Source organism: Girardinichthys multiradiatus, chromosome 5, assembly GCF_021462225.1.
Source record: "Girardinichthys multiradiatus isolate DD_20200921_A chromosome 5, DD_fGirMul_XY1, whole genome shotgun sequence".
Lineage (NCBI taxonomy): Eukaryota > Metazoa > Chordata > Actinopteri > Cyprinodontiformes > Goodeidae > Girardinichthys > Girardinichthys multiradiatus.
The window spans coordinates 21191404-21208665 of record NC_061798.1 but is presented as its reverse complement, the minus strand read 5'-3'; the positions used below and the strand labels follow the sequence as shown (position 1 = coordinate 21208665).

The following is a 17262-nucleotide window of genomic DNA, read 5'->3' as shown; positions in this document are numbered from 1 at the left end:
TTCAGATGAAAGTAAAGTTCACATTTCATTTGAAAATCAAGGTCCCAGAGTCTGGAGGAAGAATGGAGAGGCACAGAGTCCATGTTGCTTGAAGTCCAGTGTGACGTTTCCACAGTCAGTTATGATTGGGGTGCCATGTCATCTGCTGTTATTAGTTAACTGTGTTTTCTAAAGTCCACAGTCAACGCAGCCATCTACCAGAAAATTTTAAAGCACTTCATGACCGGAGCATCACTGTGCCGGATTGGCCAGCAAACTTGCCTGACATAAACCCCACAAGGAATCTATAGAGTATTGTCAAGAGGAAGATGAGAACACCAGACCCAGCAATGCAGACAAGTTCAAGTCCAGCCATTTACACATGGGACCACATGGTCCCATGAGGATGGGATGAAAAATGGGCCTCAAATTGGATCATCCACAGGTTTTATAATGGCTCTATGTTTACTGCCTTTATAGGGTTGATGGAAGACAACCCTTAGTAAAATGTGGAACCCACATGGGTCCTAGATGTATTAAGCAGTCAGTACTGATGTTTCTTAATGTTACTTTCACACCTAGCTAAGAGCTACATAGGGGGGGTCCAGCTGGTTTTGATGACATGGGTTGATTTATTCAACTGAGTCCTGTAGAAGAAACCAATTGTGAGCCCAGGCCCAGGAAGAACTCATTGAGCCTGAGCAAAATCCATGTGGGCCCCATATGAACAACTGCCAATTCAGCAGTTTTTCCTATGATTGTGTAGGCCGTACATTTGCCACAAAATTGCATTTCTGAAAAGGTTTTAATTGTTATTTTGGATTTCCATTAGTTGTAAACCATAATCATCCAAAATAAATGACAATAAATGTAGATAAAATAGATAATTCTATATGTAATAAGACTATGACTTTCACTTTATAAACCGAATTCAACTTTGCAATTATAATCTCATATACTGTGATGCAAATGTACTTACGTTTTAAATCTTTTTAAAATGACCGACAAAAAAAAAAACAAATGTGGAAAATATCTTTGAAAACATTACCATCTAATATTCAAACAAAAACCTAAATGTTTTATTTGATTTTTTAATTTTTTTTTATCAAGAGTAAAGAAAAATGTTAGAAAATGCGTGGTAGCTGACGACATTTCTTTTCGTATTTTATTTGTCTTCTATTCCTGGTTGTCAATTCGGCAAATGATGCGAATGGATCAATTATTTGCATGAATGCAGTGTATTTCTTTAATGTAGCATCACCATGTTTTCACAGTCGCTGTGTTTTCTTCACGGCTGCAGTGTTTCGTGGTGCCTAGTTTTCACTTCCAGGTGCAGCCTGCTGTGGTCCAGTCACATTTCAACACGAACTGCTTTCGGCCCCATAAATGCGCATGCGCAGTACAGCTAACCCCTCCGGTTTCTGCGTCCACTGCCACGTTAGTAGCGGTAGACACAAAAATACCAGCTACTCCCCCAACCCTAAACAAGAAAAAAAAAACTCACGAACCGACACGAATTTCTCTACTAACCCGCAGCTCTCATCTCTGTGTTTAAGAAGAAAACTCGACGGTAACTATGTTTAAGTTCTGGCTCTTGTGTACACTGGCCGTTGCCAGCAGAGCTGACATCGCAGAAGAAGAAGACGTCTTGGTGCTGAAGAAAAGTAACTTCGATGAGGCTCTCCAGGCTCATCCCAACATCTTGGTTGAGTTCTGTAAGTATTACAAGCTGCTAACCGACGCTAGCTGCTCTTTTTGCTGTAAATGCAAGCGTTAAACTTGGAACTTTTACGCTGTTACACGCAGATGGGAACTGCTAACTCGTATATGTCCTGATAAATCCTGCATCAATGAGCTAACTCGGCTAACTAACCGTTGCTTTAAGTTTCTGGAGGGTTGGGGGGGCTAGACATGGCATTTCGGAGAATATGCTCCCTTTCTATGGACGCCTTCTTGTTTAGTTTGACAAGCTAGCACCAAATATACCAAAACTGTTAGCATTTGTTGAGCCATTAAAATGAACTAGTCCTGTCAGGTGTTTAGATAAACTTCGTTCCTAGGATATTCTGGGAAGTTGGTTGCCGCTTTTGTTATGAACCTCTTAAGTTGATGAAAAAAGCGCTGCAAGTTTCGATTGTCTGCTGTGGTTTCGTACAGCTAATTTCAGGTATCGTTCACCCCATTATAGATCATAAAAGCCCCCAGTTAATTACTGTGAATCTGTGCTGAGCTGAAGCAGATTAGTTTGAATGCCTACACCAAATCTTGACGGGCCATCCGGGCCCATCCCGCTATACACTTTAGTCCGATTGTTCGGACCTGCTCCATGGATTGTGTGACAGCAGCGGTGACCAGTAAGAGGTAGCTGTGGGCCGAGTCGGTCCAATGAACGCCTGGTGGGAAGTGGATGAAGGGCCCACGTACGTCAAAAAGGCGGGGATCGCGGCTGGACTGTGCAGCTAGGTTGACGTGTACTTTTTTTTTTTTTTTTTTTAAACAGAAGTTCATGAATGCCTGCACGTTTACGATGACTGGATTTGGACGAGGAAGTTTTCCTCACTGACAATAAATGCATATGATGCAAGGCCGGCCACTTTATTAGACAGACGTGTCACTTCTAATGTCTTGTGGTTGGAATGTGCAGCTTATGGAAGCAAATCGTTACCATATTTCAAATGAAAAAGCATTTTCAGAAATGCTTTTTCATTTGAAGAATGTGGCTGCATTGTTTGACTCATAAATGAAATTAGTAATCAATAATCCTATTTGCATTTTAATTTTCTTCTTCAAGACTGCTCATTCTTTCACTTAATTAAAATGAAAAAAGACATTTGAGATTTATTTTTCAAAATGTACCCCAGCAAATAGATACCAAAATTCAATTTGAAATGTAAAATTTGAAAATGAAAAAAGCATTTCCAGAAATGCTTTTTCATTTTAAGAATGTTGCTGCATTATTTGACCCATAAATAAAATTAGTAATCAATCATCCTATTTGCATTTTAATTTTCTTCTTCATGACTGGACATTTTATGCCATAATCAAAAAGAAAACAAAGCAGACATTGCTTTTTCGTTTTCATGGTCTGCCCACAAAGTACTGCCCAGAACTCGAAAATGAAAAAGCATTTCGAGCTGCGGGTGCAGAAGAGTGACGTCAGCAGCTGCTCTTCCTCAGCTCCCTGCTGACCGAGCTACCCATCTTGTTCGGTAGGGGGCGCTGTGCACGTCTGCATTGCATTACATTGCAAACGTGCCGAGAAACTGATTGAATTACAGCAGGGCCGAGCTCAATTTGTGGCAGTGGCAGGAAGAACTGGTAGTTCCGGTGGCAGCCTCATGGCCTGGGACATCCAGCGTGTTTTTAAGCATTTATTTATATTTTTCTGTGAGGGACGATTCAGAATAGCCGCTCATGCTCTATAATAAACCGGCTGTTTGTGCAATAAATCGTCGTCATCCTTTCAACACGTCACACATACACATAGTGCTATTTATTTTCCATGTCAAGTAAATACAATCACCTTATGTTATGGGTCTAAAGCTGTTTATTAAATAATAATCAATAATGAAATCATTATTTAAAGGTAACAGGCTATAACAATAATGACTTCCCATTTGCCAATAATCAGCATCAGCTTCCACAAAAACAGCGGGAACCGTATTGGCAAGCTTTTACGGCCGGTCTGGCACCTTCTGGCATCCACGCGGAATCCCGTGCCACCGTGCGGCAAGCTGTGGCGGTTCCGGTGGCAGCTTCGGTGGCAGGCTGTGGCGGAACTGCCACAGCCTGCCACTGGAACTACCAGTTCTGCCTGCCACTGCCACAAATTGAGCTCGGCCCTGCTGCAATTCAATCAATTTCTCGGCACGTTTGCAATGTAATGCACTGCAGACGTGCACAGCGCCCCCTACTGAACAAGATGGGTAGCTCGGTCAGCAGGGAGCTGAGGAAGAGCAGCTGCTGACGTCACTCTTCTGCGCCCGCAGCTCGGAATGCTTTTTCATTTTCGAGTTCTGGGCAGTACTTTGCGGGCAGACCACGAAAACGAAAAAGCAATGTCTGCTTTGTTTTCTTTTTGATTATGGCATAAAATGTGCAGTCATGAAGAAGAAAATGCAAATAGGATGATTGATTACTAATTTTATTTATGGGTCAAACAATGCAGCCACATTCTTAAAATGAAAAAGCATTTTCAGAAATGCTTTTTCATTTGAAATATGGTAACGATTTGCTTCCATAGCCGCTAGGTTGACGTGTACATTTTTTTTTTTTAAACAGAAGTTCATGAATGCCTGCACGTTTACATTGACTGGATTTGGACGAGGAAGTTTTGCTCACTGACAATAAATGCATATGATGCAAGGCCGGCCACTTTATTAGACAGACGTGTCACTTCTAATGTCATGTGGTTGGAATGTGCAAAGACGGCCTCTAAAAGTTTTATCATGGATACTTTGATTTAAAGTTATGTGTCTGGATCCATACTTTCCCTTTTACTTGCAATAATCTGTTAATTGAATAAAATTAAGATGTGGGAAATACAGGATAATTAGGACATAGAGTTAGATGCTCTTTAGTAATTTCATGCTGGGAGGTTTCTTTGTTGCTCTGGCCGATTAATCGTCTTAGTAAATAAGTAAGGGCAATAAACAATGTTTTGAATGATATGCATCAAAAGAAATCATTGCTTAATTTAGCATACAAAATCTCGTTGTGTAAATATTTCTGCTTTATAGAAGGTAAATACAACACTGGCTGAAGGGAATTCAATGTCAGTAAAATGTAGGATTCCTACACGGTCTGGGAAAACTATAGTTTAATTTTGGCGCTGCTGGGTAAGTATAGAAAAAGAAAATGATGTAGGGAAAAATATTTGTATTTACAAACCTCCGTAGGATTAGCAACCTTTACATAAAGTCCTTTCTGCCTGTATTGTCCTGAGCTGCAAATCCAAACTGACCCTTTTTAAAAAGGTTAGCTTACAAAACTTTATAAATACTTACTACATATCTGTTTTGTTTTGTAAAAAATCTCACCAGGAAATGACATGCAACTTCTAGAAAGAAAATGACCGCATTTCCTAGAATATAAAACTTAGTATTTATGGGAAATAGAGGGTTTGTGATCTAAAATAACCATTTAAGGTAACGATATGTATAATTTTCTTGTGGCTATTCTGTGCAAATATTACATGAATATGTAGGGGAAAAAATGGCTGAGCAAGCTTTTCTGTTTTGAAAACGCTGTTCAGTAGTTCATCATTTAAAGATTCAAGTCTGTTTCACTTGTTCCACATGTCGGGTGGGAGAAGCTGTTACCAGATCCTCCTGATTTTAGAGTTCAATCCCTCACACCTTCTGTTACCATTTAACATTCTGACCATTTATGTCTGCAAAATGAATCTGAATTGAATTCATTTTGCATCCATATGCAGCTGAGATCAGACATTTTGTTTTTTCTCATTCCTCAAAAGCAACAAAATTTGTCAGCTCTAGTATTTAGAACATTTATTCCTGGTGTTCTTTTAAAAGCATTTCTTTAAAAAAGAAAAAACTTTAAAAAGTTAACCACCTTCCTCTAGAGGTTAATGGGACAATACATCAAAATTTCTTTACGTTAGCAGGCGGGTATAGCAGGTATACAATCTCCTTGAGCGTTTTTCTAAACTGATCAGCTGCTTTTTTTTTTTTCTTTTTTTTTTTTACCTTTCTCTGCTTTACCACCTCTTCCTCCAGTTGAATGCTCTTGAATCAAGATGATGATCTTTGTCAGATTTCACACACTTTAATTTGTGCACATATTTTGCTGCAATAAACCATGAAAACCTGTGAATGCTCTCCACAGATGCACCATGGTGCGGCCACTGCAAGGCCCTAGCCCCAGAGTACGCCAAGGCTGCCGGCATGCTGAAGGCAGAGGGCTCAGAAATCCGCCTGGGCAAAGTGGACGCCACTGAGGAGAGCGAGCTAGCTCAGGAGTTCGGTGTCCGGGGGTATCCCACCATCAAGTTCTTTAAGGGCGGAGAGAAGCAGTCTCCGAAGGAGTACTCTGGTGAGAACCTGGTGCTTGTTGATTATGTGTCTGGTTTTTAACTGCTTGCAGATTTTACAGTATAATTTGTCTCATCGCCACTCATACATTTGGAGAACTTTGATTAAATGTTTTTAAAAAATTTTTTTTTATGAGAAACTGTTTTCAGAACAGGAAGTGAGTATTATGCCTTGAAGTTATCTGAAAAACATGAGTGGGTCAAAGCCAGGCCTGCAAACAATTTTTCATTATGGCAATGTGATCTGCACAACAGCTTCAAAAAGTAAGCCAAGTAAGTCAGACTGCAAGTGGGCTGGGTTCCTTGGCACGTTCCTGTCATGCTGAAGCTGAGCCAGGGCTGACCTATGTGCATTTCCTCACGTTGCCTCCTCTGCTGGCACGTCTGGCTCCCGTAGTAAAGGCAGGGCAGGGAGAGGAGGTTTGAAAGTGATTTTGTGGAAATGACCACTCTGGGTTAAATCCAGTTGTTCGACTCAACCACTTCCCACACTGTGCTGGAGACCAGGACTGCAGGCTGTATCACATAATCAGCATGTGTTTCATCTGTGAAATTTCTGCTATGTTGCATCACCTGTTTTGTTCATCAGTCAGATCTCTTAAGTCCAGATGAATAACATAAGCCCCATTTCAAAGAAACAAGTTTTATAAACCTCTTAATTTTGTCTTTCATTAACATAATGAGCAGTTTGGGGGCGATTGAGAGTGAAAACAATATGCATCAGCTGTCATCAGCCCCATTTTGTTTTAACCATGAAATGAAGATTCATTTAAAATTGGGTTTGAAAACACACATCCTTCTTTTCGAAGCAGCATTTGCTAAATTGCAGAAGTTTCTAGTCGTTTTCACTGTCAAAGTCACTGAAGCTTTACCACAAACACAAAGCGTCTCCATCTTCAGTGTGACCACATTAGACACTTTGCTTCTTTTCGTCGCTTCAAATTCAAGTTTACCGCAGCTCCATCTGAGTCAGTTTATTATACACTTACTGATGATCTATTGTGTTTCTGCAGCTGGCAGGCAGGCAGATGACATCGTCAACTGGCTGAAGAAGCGTACAGGACCTGCTGTCTCCACCCTGACTGAGGTCACTACGGCAGAGTCCCTGATTGCTGACAATGAGGTGGCAGTCATTGGATTCTTTAAGGTACGACTCTGATATATTAACAATTTGGCCAAATACGTATGTTCCACAAAAAATAATCCAGTTTCAGCCTCTTGGTTTAAGACTTGTACAAGGATTTTATTAAATGCTAGTGTTTTTTTGGTTTTGGTCTATAGGACGCCCAGTCCGCTGATGCCAAAGCCTTGGAAAAAGCAGCTGAAGCCATAGATGACGTTCCCTTCGCTATGACCTCCGACAGTGATATCTACTCAAAGTTTGAGGTGTCCAAAGATGGCATCATCCTCTTCAAAAAGGTGACTTTCAATTATAGTTTATTTCACTCATTCTTTAAAAAAAAAAAAAAAAAAACTTTTTTATTTAAACATACTTGGTCAAGTTTACAAAATGTCTCAAAAGATGCATCTTCCGAAGTGTTTAAGATGGAGTCAAAGTCTACAAAATGTGGATTATCTTATGATTATGAAACCAAAGCATGTAAAATGAGCTCTGCTCTAGCTGCTGGCAGCACCCAGCTGGTTTTTGGTCTGCACTTTCAGACATTTGATGCTGCAGACGTTGGAGCATCAAATATCTCTCTGTTGCTAATTCTGGTTCGTCTGAGGTCATTCAGCGTTTTGGATGTTGGCTTCTGTTGCTTGACCTGACTAATGAATGACTTGGCTGTATTAGGGAATGGTCTGCCCTTCCAAGCACCCCTCCCATTGGCTAGGAATGAATTTATGGACCTAAATGCCACATCCTTTCAGCCCAAATAGATCATTCTGGAGTTCTTTATGAGTCTCTTGTATCCATCGGTTCATCTTCTCGATCATTTTAGACTTTTAAATCAAAGCTAGATCGGTGGTCAGCGAGCCACTTTTAGCTGTATTTCAATTTGCCATGAATATATGCTTTATAACTTGTTTTAAAGTTTCAAGTTTCTCATTTTCAAAACTAGAACCACTTTTTTATTTTATTTTTTATTTATTCATTTTTTTCAAGCCAATTGAAACCATTCCTGGCTCCAAAATGAAAAACCCTGCATATTATAGAAATGAATTTACATTTTCATTTAGTGGTATAGTGGATTTTTGTTTTTCCCTAAGGTTGAGTTGATTGTGCGAATCAATAGCTAATCAGTAAATACTTTATTAATTTCACTTTTGTACTCTTTGCTTGGTGGCTTTTTAATTGTAGCTTTAAATTAATTTAATCTTTTAGAAAAATAGTTCTGTTTAATCATCTGGTGCCACAACTGGGACGGGGAATTTCTATCAGAAATCTAGGAGGACTTGCTGATAAGCTCTGCTTAGGAAGATCACATATTTGGGTCATAAAGATGTATACTGCATATGTTGAACCTGCTCCAGGTCGCTGGCCCTGAAGACCTTTTAGCAGCCTTATCAGCAGGAAAACCAACCTGTATGAGGCTGTGATTTGTCAAATGGGGGTCAAAGTACAAAGTGTCCAATAATAAAAACAAGTCCTGAAATATTAGGTTATTTTAGCTTTATAAAACCATATTTCAACTTTTCAGTTGTTTTTGGCCTGTACTCGTGATTCTTTTCATTACTGTGTCTGAAATATTTTAAAGTACAAAAGAAAAGAGTCTACAGGGCAGACAAGTTGCCAAATGTTGCGTTTGTGTTGGGCGTTGATGCTCATGTTTGGTGTAACAATGTTCACCCAAACCAGCACCCTACCCAGGAAATGAAAGGGATCTTATGATGAGCCTAGTCGGGCGGTAATTTGTTGGCAACCTGTGGGGAAAAAAAAAAATGTACTTAGAAAACTGAACTGCACAATAAAGGTACATCTTAAAAAATTGAAATGGTGTGAAAAGGTTAAATATTTGCCACTCATTTTATAAAAGGAAACTCATGTAATTATATAGATTCACGTCACAAAGCATCTCAGAAAATTGGAATATTGTGCTAGTTAATTCAAAACGCCTGCAAACGTTTTCCGAGCCCTTAAATTGTCTGTCTGGGTCATAGGCTACACAATCATGGGGAAGACGACTGAAGACGGTTGACACCCTCCAGGACAGGGAGCCACAATGTTTTGCTAAAGAAGCTGGCTGTTCATAGTGCTGGATCAAAGCTAGGGCTGCAACTAACAATTATTTTGCTTATTGATTCCTTTGACTTTTTTTCTCATGAAAATTAAACCTGTGTATGTATAGTTTATACAGTTTTGGCTTAGTTACTTCTCTAAGTGGGTTGTTCGATCAGCAAATAGCATATTTTAGTGTCTGTATGCTCTAGTAAATGATTATTCGATTATTATTTTCAATAACCAATAAATCCACACATAAAGATAAATCTTATGTGGAGGTGTTACTGGTTAAGATGGAAGGTCATAGGCTGGAAACTATTCATTCTTTTCTCATGTTAGAACTTGCACCAGTGCCTCCTGCTGCTGTTGTGCAGCCTGAGACTCGTGCTGGTGAATTTATTGCAACTGGAATTTAGTTTTTAGGTTTCAGTGCTCAGGTTATCCTCTGCTCTTGTGGCAGCAAGAGCCACTTGGCAGAGTTGTACAGCTGCTATTCTTGATGCACAGTTAAAAGCCTGTTTGGTCTGCATGGTGATGATTGTAAAGTGATTTGTCTGGTAAATCTGTCTGGTGTTCACAGGCAGATAAGCTGGGGCACCAGGTGGCTAATATTTACATCCACGTGTTTTCTTGACAGTTCGATGAAGGTCGCAATATCTTCGATGGAGAAGTGACAAAGGAGAACCTGTTGGCTTTTGTTAGGGGCAACCAGCTGCCACTGGTCATCGAGTTCACTGAGCAGGTAAAGTCAAACATTTGTCCAATCAGACATTTTAGTAAACAGATTTGGTCACTTTGGTTACATGGATGTAACATGTGTGTACATGTATGCATTTATTTTTTTTATTCATTGCAGACTGCTCCAAAAATCTTCGGCGGAGACATCAAGTCCCACATCCTCATGTTTCTGCCTAAAGCTGCTTCAGACTTTGATGAGAAAATGAACCACTTTAAGAAAGCTGCTGAGGGGTTCAAGGGTCAGGTAGGTAAACCTTGAGGACAATCGAATGAAGTTGGCGAAAACTGTTGAGTCTTTAGTCTTGAACTGCTTTTGGGTTTTACATAAAGCAACCGGTTTTTATCTATTTTACATGAAAAGTTGCAGACTATTAATTTTAAAATAATTAATCCAAGTACCTGTTTTTGTAGGTTTCCACAGCATCTCTGAAATTCATATCCTTAATTTAAAAATCTCAATTTTAAGCTTAAAGTCATGCTTTTTTTTTTCTTTTTTTTTTTTTTTTTCCGCTAGGCCAGAAAATGCATTTTAGTTCTTGGCATCTTGGATATTTTTATTTTTGGAGAAATGCACTGAATTTTTCATTCTGTGTATTATAATTCTGCTGAATAATTTGATAATCTTTGGCTAAAAAGTTGAAGGCCATCAAACGAGACTTTGAAACTTCCCTGTGAACCAAATTCTGCTCCCAAAGCAGTCTTATTGTAGCGAAGTTAGTTTTTACTACAATCTTTATCATGGGAATTTCAATTTTTACCAACAATGGACAGCTAGTTTAACTTTAGTTTTATCTTAATCTGTGTGGGTCTTTAATTGAACTTAATTTGCTCCGACTTGCAACAGCCCTTCTTGTTGCTAGACGATCATGAGGTTAAAATGTGAATGGAGGGTCCTTTCTTCCTGAAAGGAAGTTGTTCCTTCCTACTGTCACCACATGCTTGATTTGAAGGAAGGATCTTGGCAAAGTCTAAATGAAATGGGATGGCCTTTCTTTTTATATAGATGACTTTTGACCTTTTGCTTTTAGGGACTAGTGGATGGGTAGTCCCAAACTTTGACAGTAAGGTTCATCACTTGCCCTGCTTAATATGTTGGACCCTTAATGTTACATTATTGTAACTATTCAGTAAATCGGATGTTGACCTCTTCATTCTCTGCCCAGATCCTGTTCATCTTCATCGACAGCGACATCGACGACAACCAGCGCATCCTGGAGTTCTTCGGCCTGAAGAAGGAGGACTGCCCCGCCATCCGCCTCATCACACTGGAGGACGAGATGACAAAGTACAAGCCGGAGAGCAGCGACATCACAGCAGAGAGCATCACAAAGTTCTGCACGCTGTTTGTTGAGGGCAAACTAAAGGTGAAACCTGAGAGGCTGTTTATTGCAGCTGTGATGGCTATAGTTAGGATTTACCATTCAAAGGCTCCTTTTGATGGATATAAATGTTTGGCATAGTGTTAACTATTTTATACACACTCTGTCATAGCTTGTCAGAATTGTACCTTAGCCAAGCATCCTTGTTGCCAAAATTCAACCAAAACTATAACAGTTTATTTGTATTTGTCTGTTTGGCAGGCCCACCTCATGAGCCAAGACATCCCTGAAGACTGGGACAAGAACCCTGTCAAGATTTTGGTCGGCAAAAATTTCGAGGAGGTTGCATTCAATCCTTCAAAGAACGTCTTTGTTGAATTCTGTGAGATATCACTTCTCTTGCTTGCCCTTTTTTAGCTTTTTGGTTTCTTATTGAAGCTTAATTGCTCAGAGGTGGAGGATCAGGCATTCATGTTCAGTCTGAAACTTAAATCTGTCTAAGCCCTTTTCAGATATCGAAGTTAATTCCTGGAGCTCTTCATGCTCTGTCAGCTCCACTTCCTGCCAATTAATTTGTTACCAGGCACTAATGTGGCAAAGATCAGGATAAATATAGCAGCAGGATTATTTTATAGCCACCCAGGTCCAAATGGGCTTTATTTTTAGAGTCCTCTGCCATGTCTGGCTGTTGAAACACAGCTGATGGCCAATAATGCAGGGAAAGGCTCATATTTCCTGACTAGTGGAGGACAGTTGTGGCAGTGTTTGGCAGTTCGTGAAGTTGAGGTTTTGTTAGAAGCTTGGACTGTAAAGCATTAGAAGAACCTAAATTAATGCAGTGTAAATGTAGTTTTTTGTTTTTTCTTCTGTAACATTAATTCCTGTAGTAATATTATGATGATGCTGAAGAAATGTGCTGTTGTGTTCCAGATGCTCCTTGGTGTGGGCACTGCAAACAGCTGACACCCATCTGGGAGCAGCTGGGAGAGAAGTTCAAGGACAGCCCTGACACCATCGTGGCCAAGATGGACTCCACAGCCAATGAGATTGAAGCAGTCAAAGTCCACAGCTTCCCTACGCTAAAGTTCTTCCCTGCAGGAGATGGCCACCAGGTAACAACTCTTAACTTGCAAGATGCCAGTCTAATACAAAGGCACTGCTTCTACAAGCACAAATTACCTTTTTTTTTTAAATATAGGTACCAATATTCAATGTACTGCAGTGGTCCCTAGCCCTGGTTCTAAGGGCTCACGGTTTGCCTGTTTTTAGATGTTTGCCTACACCGTCAAATAAATGACCCATTCACATTACATTAATAAATGCATCAATAGGTTAGAATACAATTATACAAGTTAAACTTCAACCCAGTTGCTCTGAATATTGCATAAAACCAATAAAAAGATTTAATACAGAAATAGTATACCAGTCATAGGAGGGGGGCTGCTGACAGTCATTGACACTCTCTTCATGGACTGTGAAAGGCCATTGCTAAAGAAACTGGCTGTGCAGGGCTGCATTCAAGCATATTAATGGAAAGTTAAGTGGAAGGAAAAAGCTTGATAGAAAAAAGAAGCCCCCGATAAGTCTACTGTATCATAAACTGTACAGTGCATGGACATTTCTGTTACTAAAATAAATTGGCTTTGATTCTTTTAATTTGAGATGTGGCTGAATATCCTTTTAGCATGTTAAGTTCTGCAGAAGCCTGTTATTTACTTGATTATTTGTATTTGATGTGATCAAGCTGGAAAACCTCTAAAACAGGCTGCACAGTGGGTCTAGAAGACCAGGGTTGGACCCTGATTTGGTAGTTAAGTAATGTTCTTCTTTTAATGCTCTACAATCAAACTACGGCTTTATATATTCCCGAACAAGTCTTTTGGTGCATGTACTTGTAGCTGTGATTTACAGTGATCCAGGTGGGTCAACATATTCCGATACAATAGCTCCCTGTGGCATAGCGGTCATGCTAAATGATTGTGTAGACTCAAGTTTCTGCACATGGTTGACACAATCGGTAAAGTTGTCCAGGCTTCACCTTCCTTGCTTCATTATTGTAAAGTTAATGACCTCATACACATCATTACTAAACTGTAAATACTGGGTTAGAAATGAAAGGACTGAGTGGTGCTGTGGCAGGTTCTGTAGAACAGGTTAAAATGTCTCATTTGCAGTTATTGCATGACTGCAGAGTGTATGAGAAACAATGTGTCATGTTTGCATTCAACTTTATTGTCTGGTTAAGTAAATTAATGTGCTTTTTTTTGGTACATCTGGTCAACAGGTGATTGATTATAATGGTGAGAGAACACTGGAGGGCTTCACAAAGTTCTTGGAGAGTGGAGGTAAAGAGGGAGGCGCCCCTGCAGGAGATGATGACGACCTGGATACAGATGTGAGTTCATTTCAGTTGACTAATGCACATCAGAAGCTTCAGAGTTGGTTACAGCTTTAAAAGGAATGATGAGCTCTTTTTCTTTTTAACCATTTTTAACTCAATCTCCATTTATTTAATGGTGAAAAAAAAGAGGATAAAGTTGGAATGATTAGCCTTTAGCTATAGTTAAAAAAGGCCTAGAGCTAAATGAACGCATTTTGATTCACCATCTAGGTTCAGTTTCATGTAAAAGGTTACATGAGGTGAGGACAGTGCATTAACATAGACTACAAATGGGTTTTTTGTAATGTCTTCAAAGTCATTTCACCAGAAATGCATTTCTGTATGTATAATGGATGCATATAAATTTGTATTGTTTGCATTAGTTTTAACTTTATTTTTCACATATTGGCAGTATCAGGGTGGGAGTTCAAATAACTACAAAGGCCAGTAAAAGAATTAACTAGAGCTGTGAAAATTACAATTTTGGAATCTATGGATAATGACAAACTTTTTAAAAACTTTTTGATATTGACGTCATTGCTGCTGTTTTCTTGGTTAGAGGTGCAGACTAATTCACTCTTCTACAAAGCTTCCTGTGTGCCAGAGTGGGACTGTCTTGCACACTTTTGCACATTGGTTGAGTAGGGGATTTTCTCTGTATTAACACCTGCCTGCCTCACAACAGCCCCACCACCCATCCCCTCTCAGAAGTCCAGTTGAAGCCTGGTCGCCTGCAGGCCTCTAATACCTGGTCTCTGCTGTGGCACCTGTCACTGGACTTTCTGTGGAGATCTGAGCTCACTGATGAAAGCTGCACGTGGGCCTGTTCAGCTAAAACCCGAAGAGAGAAATAGATGTGATAACTGTCCGTCTGATATTCTGCAGAGCTGCAGCAAGTTCTTTTCCCTGTAGTTATTTCTCAAAAATACCTAATAATTGTAAATGGTGCTGCCTTAAGCATTTGGACTTGCAGTTCATTTTATATCAAAAAGCTTCATACAATTTATTATGAAGCTCTTGTCGTCCAAAAGTGTCTGGAGTTACTCCTGCACTTTGAAGGTGAGATCACTGTAATATTTCTGTCTGGGGTTGAGACCCAATACAATACAAAGTTTACAGTGTATTGCTTTTAAATGATTCTGAGGTTTTAGCTTGTATTTCTGTCCAGCTTTTGATAAGATGGAGAATTGTTTGGAACTGCTCTACAGGGGTCTGAACCTTCACTGGTAAACAGGGGTGCTCATCTATAGCTTCCCTTAAGTGTGGGGTCCCCCTAGGGTGTGTTCTTGGTCCCATTCACTCCTGCAAAAAACTGACTTAATTCCACTGTTACACAGATGATTCCCAAATAAGGCTGGGCAATTGGACGAATTTATCAAAGATGGGCTGAGCTGAGCCCCTTAACAACTTTTTTTTTTTTTCTTGTTTTCCTAAGAGCGATGTTGTTTTTTTTTTTTTTTGTTTGTTTTTTTTGTCCAGGTGTTGAGAGTAAAATGTAATCAGGCGTAGCTTACTTTACTCCGGACATACACGCAGATGTCCACTGGACTTTTATGACTGCATACGCGGTGTCGCACAAACTGCTCAGAGGGAAAAGGTCTCCACACCGAACTGTTTATGTGACGCACTGCTCTAAGCAGTTGGCCTCAAGCGATGGTTTAGCATACTCAGCCGAATGGTGAACATGGAAATGCTCATGCAAGTCGGTCGTGTTTCAGGCCTTTGCTGGCACTTGTATAAGTCTGCACAAGCAGCACACAGCTTTAGCTGCATCCTGTGGTTTACTTCTTTCATCTGGTTTAAAGCCAGAGGAATCCCAAATTGGCGACTATTTCTTTTTTTGATAACTAGTTCCTCCATTTTTGGACATTTGTGTTCTAAATCAGTCCGTTTCACATTGCTTCGCTCACAAAAAAGTCGAAATGTCACCTGCATGAAAATATCTCCGTGTCATTTGTTGGATTGATGAATATCGTTGGAAATATGCTTTTAATGCTCTATTTTAGTTGTAATTGTGTATTTTTATTTGCATACTCCAGGACCTTTCTGTGTGCAGCACTCTGGTCATCTGCTGTATTTAAGCAGGCACATCAACTTGTTTGCATGAAATCCAGTGTTTTGATCGCTGTTGTGTTTGCTCAGGACTTGGAAGATGTGGATGATTCAGATGCCGAGGATGGAGGCGACGATGATGGGCACGACGAGTTGTAAGAGTTGCAGAAGGAGAGAGGGAAAGAGGAGACCCACCCCAACCTTTCCAACCAGTCACCATCACTACCTTGCTTCCTTGTGGACCTTCCCTGTCCTGTGAACATTAACAGTCCACCTTAAACTGCCTTTCAGTAAAGCCAGCCTGAGAACCAACCAGTCAGTCCATCCAGGGATGGTTGAGCAGTTTTTTTTGAGGGGGTTTTACCATCTACATCTTTAATTTCGCACGTTCTACCCAGACTGGTCTTGTCCTTCCTGGGGGATCCTTGAAACAGCGCATCTTCTCTGTGGGAGACCTAATGCCTTGTACACAAGGCTCCTCATCTTTATAGCCTTGTATATTTTGGACCAGTTGATTAAAAATGGCATTGATGTCCAGTTTTTGAAATGCTAATTTTCCTAATGAGTTTGACTCCCATCTGTAAAATAAGTCTTGCCATTGTTCAGTGTTGGTTTGAGCTGGGTGAAGTTAAAGGTGAGGGGGCTGCCAGTGTTCTTCTCTCAAAGAAATCCAGAGGACCAGTGGGTATTGCAAGGACCGTCTCAGGGGACAAGGGGCCATCTTTTTTTTTTTTCGGTTTTTATATATATATATTTTTTAAAGTAAACTCCATCAGTGTAGCACACAGAATACCCCCTCCTCACATCTGTAGCCGAGACCAGTTATTTTCGATCTTCCAACAGGGGGTGGGGTATCATTGCTTCATTCCCAGATATTTCAGTTCTTTCTCCTCATGTCGGCATATCTACTGACTTATTTTTGTCTAAAAGAACAGTTAACGTTTGAGTAAAATCTTTTATTTAATTGCTTTCACATTGGGGTATTTGTGTTTTTAATTTCTCATTTTTATTGGACCATCGTGCCCAGGTCCTGCCAGCTGGCCCTGTGGGGGCAGACTTGGCCCCTGCTCACCCTGTCAGTCCTGTAGGGGGTGACCAGAGCCAGTTCTGATAGGTCACACTGCATTCATGCCTGATCAGAGATTCACTGTGGTTACTGAAACAGACTGACGCAGTTTAGTCTAAGTGTCGACTTATACCTGAAGTTATGAGGGAACAGGTGCACAGCCCCACTCCTTACCCACGCTGCAGTGTCCTGCATCTCTTTTGGCTCTATTCGGTACCCTTAGCTGCCACAGTGCCGTGTGAACAAGTGTGATGAATGGTTGTTTTTTGTTTGAGAGAATGTAAACGTGTGTCTGAGCACAGAGGGGGTCGAGTAGAGCGAGGGATGGGTGTCAGTCAGCGGTGGGAGGGGGGTGGACTAACGAAGCATTCCATCATATTCAAATTAATGTGGAAAATGTGAAATGGTGGCCAATAATAAAAGAAAAATGGAAATGTGTGGTTTTTTTTTCTTCACATTATTTCACTCATGAAGACAGAAATGTACTTTTATTAAGTCATTTATTTAAAAGTG

At 40.2% G+C, this 17262-nt stretch overlaps 1 protein-coding gene across 1 annotated transcript; it reads left to right on the top strand.

The window, feature by feature from the left end:
* Positions 1-1378: 1378 nt before the first annotated feature.
* p4hb (prolyl 4-hydroxylase, beta polypeptide) lies at positions 1379-17183 on the top strand. Its single transcript, XM_047365934.1, has 11 exons — positions 1379-1694; positions 5827-6033; positions 7045-7178; positions 7313-7450; positions 9832-9936; positions 10051-10176; positions 11096-11296; positions 11513-11633; positions 12182-12363; positions 13536-13646; positions 15774-17183. The coding sequence occupies exons 1-11, from the start codon at positions 1556-1558 to the stop codon at positions 15840-15842; spliced, it is 1533 nt and encodes a 510-aa protein (XP_047221890.1). The 5' UTR covers positions 1379-1555; the 3' UTR covers positions 15843-17183.
* The last annotated feature ends 79 nt before the right edge of the window (positions 17184-17262 follow it).

What these genes read in the sequence shown, in the direction of transcription:
- p4hb (XM_047365934.1), top strand. Translation starts at nt 1,556, where the DNA reads ATGTTTAAGTTCTGGCTCTTGTGTACACTGGCCGTTGCCAGCAGAGCT. An exon ending in CAACATCTTGGTTGAGTTCT is followed by an intron (nt 1,695 to 5,826) that starts GTAAGTATTACA and finishes TGCTCTCCACAG; the next exon opens with ATGCACCATGGTGCGGCCAC. An exon ending in CAGTCATTGGATTCTTTAAG is followed by an intron (nt 7,179 to 7,312) that starts GTACGACTCTGA and finishes TTTGGTCTATAG; the next exon opens with GACGCCCAGTCCGCTGATGC.